Genomic DNA, 12,980 nt, shown 5'->3' on the forward strand with positions numbered 1-12,980 from the left:
CACTCTGCCTCATCTCAAACCCAGTGTATGTTTCATTTCTTCATATGAGAAAGAAGTTTTAGAGAAACAAGGTCACGATGCTTGGAATCACCCTCTTCTCGCTGCTGCTGCTGCTGCTGCTGCATAAAAACGTTATGTCCTCTCTGTTCAGATCCCTCTTGCTCGCTCTTTAGGAAATTGGTTTTATTTGTAGTAAATGGGGAAGCTGAGAGAACCAGTGCTTTCTGGTTGGGTTGGTGGGGTTTCCCTCCCTGCCTGAGTCTAGCTGAGTTAAAAAGTGAACGTTTTCAAGTTTCACTTGCTGCCACAGCTCAAGACTGCCATCACTAGAACATAGGCAGCAGCACTCAACCTGCTTTCCGTATCACTAACCAGGAGTGAACTGCAGACAGGCATTGTGAAGAGTGAGGCTCCTGAAATGAACATACGTAGCTCTCAAAACTAGCGATCCACCTCCCCACCCCTCCCCACCCCGAGCAGGAAAAGGGTGACTCACTGAACCACTCTTTTTCTACTCCCCGCTCCCTTCTTTAGGTGTCTGAGTGTACAGGGGCCAGAGCAAGTTGTGCTATCTAAGTTCTTGACAGGTAAGCTTCCTCTTTCTTCACCACCTTTCTGGGTCTGTATCTAAAATGCACATGTGGATTGCCTGTTAAAAGAAACTGGGAAGTCACCTTTGCCCTGATGCTGATCAGATGATTCTCTTAATGAATCTTTGGTACAGAGGGAGGGACAAGAAATAGTGTTAAAATGCTGCCGGTGATCCTGCCTAGTATACCCTCCTCTTTCAGATGCTTTTCTCTATCTTCCTTGGGGAGGAAGCTTATTTTTGTTGAATATTTGGCCACTAGCCTGAGTTGCACAGAGCTGAAAAGTTCTTCTGCATAAACCCCACTGAATTGGCTACCTCCAGTTGGTTCCTCCATCATTTATGGTAGGTTGCTGTGTGGAGCCTTCTGTGGGAGCCATGCAGGAGAACATCCCTGAGCCCTTTGGAGCTAACACAACCCACAGATAGGAGCTGTTGAGGGCCTCCATAAAGACTTTGGGACTCGCTGAGGATGGAAGGAAAAGGTGGGAGAACATGATGATACTTTGTCCTAAGATTCTTCCGGTGGGGTATTGAAAGCCTCGAGGGGAGTGCCCAGTCAGATGTGCCTGCATTCCTCCTTCTGCAGCGTACAGCTGAGAACAAGCAGGGTAGAAGTGGGATTGTTCACTCCTGTTCCTTTAAAAGGCTGCAGCGTGGGAAAAACTATTGGCTGATCATCTCCAGAGGCTGGTGAAGTGCCGCTATGAGCAACATTGGGAAGCAGGCGGGACCAGGGTCCACTGTTCTGACCGAGCTGCCCAAACGAAAGAGGGGACGGCCGAGGAAGCAGCCGCAGGTAAGCGTTCAGCCTCGGCGCTTTGCCTTCTCACCATGTTAAGATTTATAAGAAGGAAGCTGATGACAGTTTTTTAGGCATAAAGAAAGTGGTATTATTAGAATGACTAAACTTAGGTGTGACCCTCAAAACAGTTCGGCATGTCCAGAAAGCTCTAATGTTTGGGTTCAAGGGCTCTTTTTTCTACTAGGCAATACATTCTACTAGGCAAGAAATTAACCTGTCTACTGTTAAGTGAGTGATTGGTTGATTGTTCAACCTTCGCTAAACTGGGAAAGGCATATCTAGCAGCATATCTTACAGCTTCAAAGAGGAGCGTGATTCATTTCTTCAGTATCAGCTGCTAATACTGAGTATGGTTGAGACAGCTGGGGCCACTTTCACAGGCATGTGAAGGGGCACATCTTATGTAGCCAGGGAGGTCTCCTTACCTTGAGAGATTGGCTGAAGATTAGAAAGGGAAGTCCAAAAGGTCTGGAGATGTCTCCAACCCCCATTCCTTCTTGAAACCAGGAATTGGACTTTGTGCTGACTGGGGTTGGTGCAAGTTGTAGTAGAAAGCATCTAGAGGCACCAGGTTGGGGAAGTCTGGATGGCATCTTAACCTGACTTGCAGTCAGATTGAAATGCACTTAAATGCATCTCAGTTGGCAGGGCAATTGCTTTGTGAGCAAACTTGTACAGTTTAACATATGGATGGCAGCTGTAGTGCCACCAACTTTTGGTGCTGTTTGTCCCTGGCCTGAGCAGTCAGAGCAACTTCCAGTCAGGAATTCCAGGTCTGCAAGACCCTGCCAATGCCACCAGCAAGAGTGGGACTATATCCCAGCTCCCTGGTATCCCTGGGTTTCTTCAGGCTTGCCAATGCTGGTGCACTTTGAGGAGGGAGGAGACTGTGAGGGTTAACATTGTGAGACAAAATTAGGGATTGACTTCTGAATAATACTGGACTGCCAAAATGACCCTAAACATTTTGATGTGCAACATCAATGACTCAATTCTAGGTGGAGGGTGACATATGTTTGTTTATCTGCTGACCTGTATGCCCTGGGAAATTTCTTTTCTCACCATAAACCTGTTTTTAAAGGGAACTGAAATTTACCAGTGATGCTCAACAACATTTGCACTGCTCTTGCCCCATCTTGGAATGAAAATGAAGTTGTTCTCACAACATTCTCCTCAGAATTCTCTTTTGCAAATATCCATGTCAAATACTCTCTTGAAGTTTCCTAGTCACTCAAATGTTCTCTCGATATTTGTGAGTTGATACACTGAAGCATTTGGATAGTAGTCTTTAAATATCTGACAGCATTGCTACACTTAGTATATAGTAGGGGTTTTCATTTTTTTTCAGGGAACACTTTCTATACCTGCCAAGGAACTGCTCCATGTTGCAAAGGATTCTGGGGCATGCTCTAGAGTTCATACTCCAAATGGAGCACAATTCACCTAACTCTCATGCACTGTTAGAACATCCTAGAATATATACCATGGGTCAGCAACCTAAGGCCCATGGGCCAGAAGAGGCCCGCAGAGGTCGTTTGACCAGCCCACAAGCCGCCCCCGAACCAAGCCGCCTGCTCATGCACTGCGCTAAGTTGCTGCAGCGTGGTGCAGGGACTTGCTTCCGGGGCGTCAAAAATCGCGTACGTAGATGCCAAAAATCGCAGTCGTGCGCATGATCCAGCCCATGGAGGGACCTCCGCAGGACCAATCCGGCCCAGGCAAAATAAACCTTGCTGACCCCGATATACATAGTGTCCCCCTATTGCTGTACAGCACAGTAGAATATCAATACAGGGCCGGATTTAGGGTTGATGAGGCCCTAAGCTACTGAAGGTAATGGGGCCGTTTATATGTCCAGCTGTCCTTTGTCAACAACAAATTGTCACTGTTTTTTGTGTTGAATGTATGCTATATGGCAATTTATGGACCTAATAGGTATCTAAAGCCATTTTCTGTATGTAGATTTTATTTTATTTGTTTTTTATCTTATATTTTGGAAATGTACATCCAGGTGTTGTTGTTTTTACTTTAATTATTTTTTGGGGGGCCAAGATAGTGTGGCCCTAAGCTATAGCTTGTTTAGCTTATATGTAAATCCAACACTGATGATGGACGAGGTGTTGTTTTTCTCATTGGGAAATCTTTATCTAGAACATTTATACCATGCTTTATATCCATGAAACCTAAGGCAGTATACAGCAATTTCCCTTGAAATCTCCCATCCAGGCACTAACCAGATCCAAAGATGCTTAGCATCAGTATCATGGCTATATCATTTGCCCTCAGTCCACACCAGCAAATTCTTAATAGGCTTCCAAAGCACCTCACCATTGCAAGAACTTAGCTTGCAATTCACTGCTTTGGTTGACAGTACTTGATGGTTGGCGAAGAATGAGTACTTGTGTTTTATAGTCACTGTGCATGTCACTTTTTATCTCATAGAATTGTATGGATTACATGAAATGGTAATGAATAGCTGACAGTTGGTTGCATATGAAATTTTGGATTGCCAAAACTGAAACACTCCAGAGTTCTTAATCATTTGGGTTTTGCATGATGAGTTACAAATGTCACATATTCAAAGGCATATGCAAAATATTTTACTTTGAAATATCTTTATTCAAAATTATACATGATCTAAGTGGAACAATTGCCAAATTTCTAATCTTTGTAAATATTCATTTCACCTTTACTCCATGTTCATTTACAGCTATTCTTTCTCCCTCTCCTTTAATGATGTTTGTACTAGTTTTATTTATCCACTACTTCCTTTTTTCAAAAAAAAAATAATGTTAAGGTCTCTCTTCTCATTGGAGGGCATTCATCATTCTCCCACAGAATGAAAACACTTGCATAATCACATCCCTATTTTATTTTAATTTATTTAAGCTTATATGATAAAAACTCTTAACATTTTGTCTTGGATTAAGGCATGGGCCAATTTGAATTCTGACAAACGCAATGCAAGGGCTGCATCCAAGTCATACTTGAGCATAGAAGCCAACTCCTAGGGGACAATGTCCCTTCAGGGGGCCCAATAAATTATTTGATCAATTGTGTGGGGCAGGGCTTACCTACCCCACCCCTCAATATTTTACTCAAGTTAGCACCCTTGTACTTGGGGTAGCCCTACTGCAATCAATTAACTCAGCTAACTTAAATGATTTCTACTCTGAGTGTGACTTAGGCTGCAACCATAACCCTACTTAACTGGGGAGTAAGCCCCACTGAAGTCAGTGAGACTTACTGTAGGTTAGGACTGTCCCTCCTTTTGCAGCTATCCATCTAAGAAATTGCAGTGGATATGAGCTGCTCCTTACTGTTTGTCCTGATAAAGAGCTCGTTGCGCAAAAGCACCTGGGTTAATAAAATTCCTGTTCGATTTCTGGTTGCTTTTGTTTTGTGCTGCTGCTGCTGCCCTTTTAATGTGTGTGAAATACACGATCTTTGCTCTGTACTGTACAAGTAAATGCCCCTTCCCTATCTGAACAGGAGCCTGTTGGGCCATTGCCACCAAAGAAACCTCGTGGAAGGCCAAAAGGAAGCAAAAAGCAGAGTGCTGGGAGTGGACAGATGGTAAGAACTAGTGACAGAAAGAGCTTTCATGCTGATTGGCACTCAACCCATATCCCCCGAGAAGGGAGAGAAGGAAGGTGTCCATCTTTATTATTATTATTTTCAAAATTTTATTGACATTATTAGCACCTCATTATTAGCTGGGCATTGCAGCATACCATATAAAAAGCTGATAAGCAATAAATTGTAAGAAAAGGAAATAGTAACACACCAATATAAATCAAGAAATTGATACTTCCTGAGCGGACATAGATGGCGACTATCGAGCATAAGAAATAAAATTCCACCAGATGGCACAGAAATATTCTGGATCCTCCAACCTCCTGGAAACTCACAATTTGTGTGTGATTCCCCCCCATAGCCAAATTCTATAGGTTCTTATACCACACAGCCAAATGCAGATTTTTCAAGGTTTTCCGTTGCTAAGCTATTAAAATTCCAGCTGCAGCTAACATCCAAGTCAGGAGCTCTTTAGAGCAACAAGCTCTCATGTTGTCCATCTATATATTCAATAATAACAGTTACTAGGAAGCCTGAACAGGTGATTTAATTATTTTAGTTATTTTTTGGTATGCTTGGGACCAGAATAATGAAACCCAAGGGCATTCCTGCCAAAGACTGAAGAATAACCTCACCAGCAATGCTGCATTAATTGTGATGTAATATGTACCCATCTTTAAGCATTTGGCATCCTCTCATTCCTATAGCTTTAGAAATGATTAAATTCACATGCAAATTCCATGCAGCCTAGAAGCCTCCTTTAATTATCTACCACCTCTGCATAAATATATTTCACCAGCTGCAAACTCAACATCGTCTCCCTTGGGCAGCTGCTGTTGTCCAGTTGTTTTTCATAATTCTCCACTACTGTAATATAAATCACTGCCAGGTTCCTTTGAGCTGCCCCCTAGTGGATTAAATTGCATTAAAGAGCTCAGTTGCCATTGTGTAACAAATCCACTTTTTAAAAGAGGTGGTGGGTTTGCAGTTAGGAAAGTGACAGGGAAATGCACAGAAAAGTGTGGGATAGATGAATGATGAAGGGGAAGCCACATAATCACTGTGCAAGCAAACCAAGATGAATTCAGAATGAATGCTCAGGAAAGACCCGACATAGGCTAGCCTCTGCTAGGGACGACATGTCTCGTTTTGGTGCTTGAGGCAAAATGCACTGCACCACCTGCATCGACCTAAGCATCTTCAGCACCTTCCTATCTGTTGCCAATAGCTTACTTAGAGAAGGACCCATAGCTCGTGGGTAGAGCATCTGCTTAGAGGGTTATAGATTCAATTTCCAGGGAAGGCGGGCAAAGACCCTGAAACAGGTGTGTACCTAGGAGCTAGCCAGGTTGGCCCCACCAAGGGCGCAAGCACAGAGGGACACAAAAACCATACCTCTCCACTCTGGCTTGGAGTGACTAGGAGCTGGAACACCTGCCTGTGCGCTCCCTGAGCTGCTCCTCTGTTGCTTTGGGCAGCCAACATTGCTTGCCAAGGCCACAAAGGGGAGGGGGCGATGATACAGCTCCTTGCCAAGATGTAAGGGAGCCTAGGGAGCCTCTGATTGGAAAATCTTGAGAGTTGCTGCCAGTCAGCATAGGCAATAATACTGAACTAGATAGACCATTGGTCTGACTCTATATATGGCAGCTTCCTCAATTTGTTTGTTCTGTCAGTGGTTTCCCAGTCATCTTCTTAATGCTCATGCTGTCACATATCACTGTTTATCTTTCAGTGTGGCCTCTTTCCAAAGAAATCTCACACACACATACACACACACAGAGAGAGAGAGAGAGAGAGAGAGAGAGAGAGAGAGAGAGAGAGAGAGAGGCACTGCACTTTGAGGGGGAAATGTAGAGTTTCTCATTCCTTTGCTTCAGTGACCACCTGTTGACTAATCAGAAGGTTCTTTTTGTTTCTCCATTATTGCAGGTACACACCTCGGTTGAAAAAAGGCCCAGGGGTCGACCACGGAAATGGGTAAGTTAAATGGAATAAAAAATGCCTTTTTAAAAAAAAAAAAAGTGGCACCTGATGTTCCTAAAGACTGATCACAGAAGCCTGGGATCAAGTTACATCTGGGGAGTGACCAAACTCTGGGGAGAGGACGAACTAGCACATCCATTCAAACAGCATATTTGGGTCATTTGAAATTGCTCCTCATCAATAATGCCATGAAATGTGCGAGATCAGCTCGCATGATTGAGAACAAACTTTAGTATCAACCAGCGAAAAGAATGAGCCTGAAATCTTGAGGCAAGCCACTGTGCTACTGATGGATGGACCAGGAGCCAGTCTATTCCAATAGCCTAATGGAAAATGTTGCCCTCCAGATGTTCATAGAATTGTAGAGTTGGAAGGCGCCCCAGGGGTCATCTAGTCCAATCCCCTGCAAGGCAAGAATCTCAACTAAAGCATCCATGACAGATGGCCATACGACCTCTGCTTGAAAACCTCCAAGGAAGGAGAGTCCAGTACATCTGGAGAAGAAGAAGAAGAAGAAGAAGAAGAAGAAGAAGAAGAAGAAGAAGAAGAAGAAGAAGAAGAAGAAGAAGAAGAAGAGTAGTAGTAGTAGTAGTAGTAGTAGTAGTAGTTTGGATTTGATATCCCGCCTTTCACTCCCCTTCAGGAGTCTCAAAGCGGCTAACATTCTCCTTTCCCTTCCTCCCCCACAACAAACACTCTGTGAGGTGAGTGGGGCTGAGAGACTTCAGAGAAGTGTGACTGGCCCAAGGTCACCCAGCAGCTGCCTGTGGAGGAGCAGGGAAGCGAACCCGGTTCCCCAGATTACGAGACTACCGCTCTTAACCACTACACCACACTGGCTCTGGTTCACAAAGACACAAAGGCACAGGTTCCCCAGTGTTGATCTACATGCGGTTTAAATTCCATTTTTTACCATCACCCCTTAGCAACCAAGAAAACAGCTGCAGTCCTAAACACACTTATTTGGGAGTAGGCTCCACTGAACATAGTAGGACTTGCTTCCAAGTAAATATGAACAGGCTTGCCCTAAGATTCTTCATCAGTTAGTGCCCTAATTGCATTAGTCCTTTTACTTTGGGCTCTGTGACAATTGATCTATGCTCCTATATGGAGATGGAAGCTGTTTTTCAACAACGGAACCTAGTAATCTATTTAAAATTGTATCACCACCACCACCACCCATTTCTAGTATTTCAGTAAATTGGTTAGCTCCTATCACCTGTGCATAGAGATCTCTTATTCCGGAATGGTCAAGGCAACTTGCAGTTTTAAAAATTGTAAATAATACCCCATACTAAAAATACAGGAGGCTGTTTGCTAAGTATTCAGAACCGTCACAGTGACTAGCAGCAAGACACCTGCTGACATAGGCTGGCCTGTGGTTAAACTGCCAGCAACACAGAGAGGGGGAAAGGCTCCGTCATGACTCACACAACATAGCTTTGCAACTGTATATCTGATACACTGCTGGAGACAATGTGGAATCTGAAGCAGAAGGAGAGGTTTGTTACCATAATACCTAAGCCTAGGTCATGTCCACACCATGCATTTAAAGCACAGCATAGGAGGGGTTGGAAGGACAGGTAAGCAAAGGGATGCAGAACAGGAGTGCCAACTTGGCCCCGAAGTGTGGGTGCCCGGGGCCATGGGTGCCATACAATGTGCATGGCCCTGGCAGCAAAATTTGTGGGTGCCCAGCCCATTCATGGGGAATTTTGTGGGTGCCCAGGGCCTCAGGGAGTTGGCACCTATGGTGCAGAAAGTGGTGTTTTGGCGAGGTGGGTAGGTGGGTTTGGTGAGCAAAGAGCTTAGTGGGGAGGAATGAGGGTTTGGCAATGTGTAGAGATGGTTGGCAAGCAAAGCAAGCAGGGTCACAGCCCCTATCAGTGTCACAGGGCCATCAGAAGAGCCCCTAGTGGATCAGACCAAAGGCCCACCTCATCCAGCCTCTTGGGGCTGCTATGGGAAGCCAGAAGCAGAACCTGGGTGCAACAGCCCTCTCTCCATGTGTCATTCTCAGCAACTGTTACTAAGCGGCATAATAGGGGCAGAAAGAGCCATAATGGCTAGTAACTGTCAATAGCCTTATCATTCATGTCAGATGCTTACATTTCTCTTGCAGCTTGTCGTCCAGGAGGAAGAATTTCAGAAACCTAGCATTCAAGGGAGAAGCAACCCAAGTTCTAATACATCGTGCCCTGCCACAGAAGGTTTGTGGAATTCAAGTGGGGCTTCTGCAGATAACATGAGAATCAGCCCTCACATAAACGGGGGTGGAGGCACCATAGTGCATTGAAGGAAGCCGCTCATCATTTTTTGTTGTTGTTGTTAAGGCTTGAAGTTAAAAGGGAGAGACAGAAGAGGTGTCGCCCTGCTGCCTGTTAGGTTGTTTAATCATGTGATGTATGAAGTAAGCTGGTGACTGACAAGCACTGCCTTGATTTCTAAGAAAGTTGATGTAGATGCCGCCTGATAAATGCCAGGGTGTTTAACCTCACTTGTTTGAGTCCATTTCCTCTCCGACTTATGCTGCCGTATCATTTCCCGCCTCTAAGGCGCATGGTGATGTCAGCTACAGCCACAGACTCCTTTGTGATGGCCTCACTTCCTGCCCAGTTCTGTGTCAGGTTTGCATGGTAGGCAGCTCCTTTGTGCCACTTAAAACCACGGCTGCTGCGGGTTGCGCTTTCCCCTTCTGCTTAGGATAGCAGCATTTATGCGGCACCTCCTGTCCTGTGCCATTTGAGAAAACATAGATGCAAAAGGGTGAAGCAACAGAGTGAGTATTGGGAAAAGATGACCCGTGCCAGATGGGCCCATTTATTGAGCAATTGCCCTGATTGTTTTGCACAGGGTTTATACAGTGTCACCATCAAGTGGCATCTGCCAGTGCTTTTCCTATTAGTACTTTTCTTACCACAGACAAATCCTGTGGGCGGGGTGGGGGTAGAGGGTTGAAAACAGGTTTGTTGTGCAAGAGCACCTCAGTGCTGTTGCTTGCTTGCAATGCACCTGCTTTCTTGGGGGGTTAGGAAGGTGCACTTTATAATGGACATATCACTAGCATCTTCCCAGATGGGTGAGAGATGTATGCCAAAAGGCTGATAGTCTGTAAGCGAGATATATAACCCAACCGATCCAGCACAGATCTGTTTTTAACCAGGTGGTCAAGGCCAACTCAAGGGGTACCACCCAATGAGGCCCTTCCAACACTCTCACACACCCCTATTGCAGGCACTGCAGCTTCCTGGCTGGCAACCAACACCTTCCTGTCATTGAACATGGATGGGTCAGAGGGCCAAGTACCAGCCAAGTAGCTTCAGGGCATTTGGACCAAAGCAGTTGCCTGACAATGCTGTGTGTTGCCTTGGGCTGTAGCTGTAATCCCGTGCTCATTTCCCCACTGAAATAAATGGAGCTTAGCCAGCCAAACTGTGCAGGTGTTGCAGCCTATGCAGTGAGGTCAGAAAGAGTGGAAAGGTTTCCCTGGAAGGTGACCTTTAGTCCCTTTGCCGATTTCCCCCTACTACATTGTGCTGGGAGACACATTTGGTTCAAGTGCGGCAATGCCCCACAGCCCTATTGGCAATATTCCATCAGAACTGGCTGTGCTCCCAATAGCATGCACCGCTGCTCCAGAAACTTCTGTCATTCACAGGAGTTCCTCCTTAGCAGACATTTCAATGATGAAAGAGTTGCCTGAAGGAGGAAAGTTTTAGGGGGAAAGCTATTGTTTTAATGTACTCTTTGTCTCATGCTTTCTTTAGGCACATCTGGAAAAGGATGTCACAGGATCAACAGAAGTACAGAACCCAGTAGATCGTTGGACACCTCTCCAGCTGTGGTTCAGCAGCAGACGGCTTGTTGATGTGTCTCTAAAGTAAAATATATTACCATCATAGAGTTGGAAGGGGACTCATTGTTTGATGCTGGAAATCCAGAACTAGACCATCCCCAACAGATGGCCTCTGTTTGAAGACTTCCAGTGATGGAGAGCCCATCACCCCTCCAGGGAATTGGTTTATATTGTCAAACTGCTCTTGCCATCAATAAGTGTCCCCTGGTTGGCCACCATGGGACCTTCCAACTCTTTGTTTTAATATATTAAATTCCTTCTCTGCCCCAACTGTGTCAAGTGAATCCCAATGCTTGTTCTTCCCCCATGCTGTTGATATCAATTTTTGCCCAGTCCAACGGCCATCTCTCACAAGATTCAGACATTTACTTTTAAAATGGTACATTTGGGCTGAAGGAGGTTGATTAGAGCTCATCAGGATTTGCCTGGAATGAAAGTATCATTGTGCTCTTTAAAAACCGTTTTGTGCTGTGTCGGGATGAATGCTCACACTCCCAGAGTGTTTAATAAATTTAATAAGTTTAATAAATGAGAAAAAATTGAATGGCAAATAACAGCAGGCTCCTACGGTCATTCACTCAGAAGTCCATTGGGGTTTGATTCCTAGGAACATAAACTTAAATCTGTAGGCCTGAGTTGAGTAGAGAATCACTTCTTAGAGGCTTGATGGTTTATTATAGAATTTTGGGTTTTGCCCATGGGAAATGCTGACTCGCCACCTTTCCCCATCTACTAAACACCTGCTCCATCAGCCTCGGCTTTCCTCTTCTTGCCTAGCTAATAGAGATGTTCAGAGAAAGAAGAGGGAGGCCACCCGCCGCCACCTGGAAGTAGCCTTGGGAAAACTACAAATCCCAAGGACCACCACAGCTTTCCTACTGGTACTCAACATAGTAATACAGCAAGGGGCAGTGGGGACAAACCTCTGTCCTTCTTAGATCCCACCATTGTTCCTCCCACCACTCGCACTGGCCAGGTTCAGTAAATAAAGAAGGAGCTAAGTGTTATGGAGAACTGGTGAGTGATGGGAAGGATGATTTGGAGGCTGGGATGATTGGCAGGGGAGTTGGAGGGAAGCCAGGATTTTAATCCAAGCTTCTCTGAGTCTAGTTCAGACAGATTTCATCCATCTCCATTTACTTCCAACAGTTATTAAGCTACTGGTGTTGGAGCAAGGTTAATATCACAGTAGCCACAAGGAAAAAGTTGTTTGTGTTATTCCAGAGAAATGATTGTCAATGCAAGGCCTTACATAGTTTATGTCTGCATGTGGAGGGAAGCAAGAGGTAAACATGCCCCTTTTCAAAGAAGATCAAGAAAAAAAGTAACCCAGGAGTTGCCCTTGGGTTTGGGTTCTTCTCATCCCTTTGGTCCAATAAAGGGCTGTTGTTCACCTTTTCGGCATAAATGGCTTGGACTGCAAAGATTGCCATGCAAGTCTAGTGTACCTGCTGCTTCTCAAGGAAATCTTTGTTTACTGGAAACAGTTGCAATCTTTCTGTGAGCAAATGTAGCTTTGGGATAGTGCATCATGCTGTAAGAAGACTCTTCCTCAAGAAATGGATTAGTCCTTGATCTGTAAGAACAGGTCATTTTTGCATATTTATCACACTGTAAGGGGATTCGAAAAAGTGACTTGGGGTGCCTAGGTCCTACAGCACCAGCGCAGCTCTCAGGAGAGAGCTAATGTGTTGTTTTCTGTGCTGCAGCGCCATCTAGAGAGAGGCACTGCAATTCTTCAGCCCAACTGAACCAGCTAGGTGATCTGGGTCACTAAATTATAGCCTTCCAGATGTTGGACTCCAACTCCCATCAGCCCCAGTCAGCAAGGGCAATTATCAGGGATGGTGGAAATGTAGTCCAACAATATGCAGAAGGCAACAGATTTCCCCACCCTTTGGTTAAAGAAACAGAAATCCAAATACATAGCTTTTTGTTTATTGTACAGTTTTATAGCAGGGTTGGAGAAGCTGTTGCTCTTCAGATGTTGTGGACTCACATCATCCCCAGCCAGCATGGCCCTAACACACTGCTGTTTGTAAAATCCTGAATGCCTTATCCTCATTGATGTGCCGCATTTTCAGATGGGCATAGACCTCAAAGATCCCTGGACTTTCTTATGAAGATAAGGTCTTTGAAATGCAGCAGGCCAGAAACAGCTGAGAAAA

General features: G+C 44.9%; 1 protein-coding gene across 3 annotated transcripts; it reads left to right on the forward strand.

Moving 5' to 3' along the window:
- The first annotated feature begins 516 nt into the window (after positions 1–516).
- Positions 517–10,859, forward strand: LOC309363773 (uncharacterized protein). Of its 3 annotated transcripts, none has more exons than XM_081900176.1 (6): positions 517–587; positions 1,238–1,388; positions 4,887–4,970; positions 6,903–6,950; positions 9,079–9,166; positions 10,724–10,859. In XM_081900176.1, exons 2-6 carry the CDS (start codon positions 1,296–1,298, stop codon positions 10,822–10,824), a joined length of 414 nt encoding a protein of 137 aa, XP_081756302.1. In that variant the 5' UTR covers positions 517–587; positions 1,238–1,295; the 3' UTR covers positions 10,825–10,859. The 3 variants fall into 3 exon arrangements, with proteins under 3 accessions (XP_081756302.1, XP_081756303.1, XP_081756304.1); XM_081900177.1 differs by having other exon boundaries at positions 538–587; positions 1,179–1,388; XM_081900178.1 differs by lacking the exon at positions 517–587 and adding an exon at positions 709–934.
- Positions 10,860–12,980: the final 2,121 nt, after the last annotated feature.

Source organism: Podarcis melisellensis, assembly GCF_964234715.1.
Source record: "Podarcis melisellensis genome assembly, chromosome: 2".
In the NCBI taxonomy this organism is placed as follows: Eukaryota; Metazoa; Chordata; class Lepidosauria; order Squamata; family Lacertidae; genus Podarcis; species Podarcis melisellensis.

Coding starts and splice junctions, on each gene's coding strand:
- LOC309363773 (XM_081900176.1), top strand. CDS start 1,296: ATGAGCAACATTGGGAAGCAGGCGGGACCAGGGTCCACTGTTCTGACC. Junction 6,951..9,078: donor GGGGTCGACCACGGAAATGG/GTAAGTTAAATG, acceptor TTTCTCTTGCAG/CTTGTCGTCCAGGAGGAAGA. Junction 9,167..10,723: donor ATCGTGCCCTGCCACAGAAG/GTTTGTGGAATT, acceptor TGCTTTCTTTAG/GCACATCTGGAAAAGGATGT.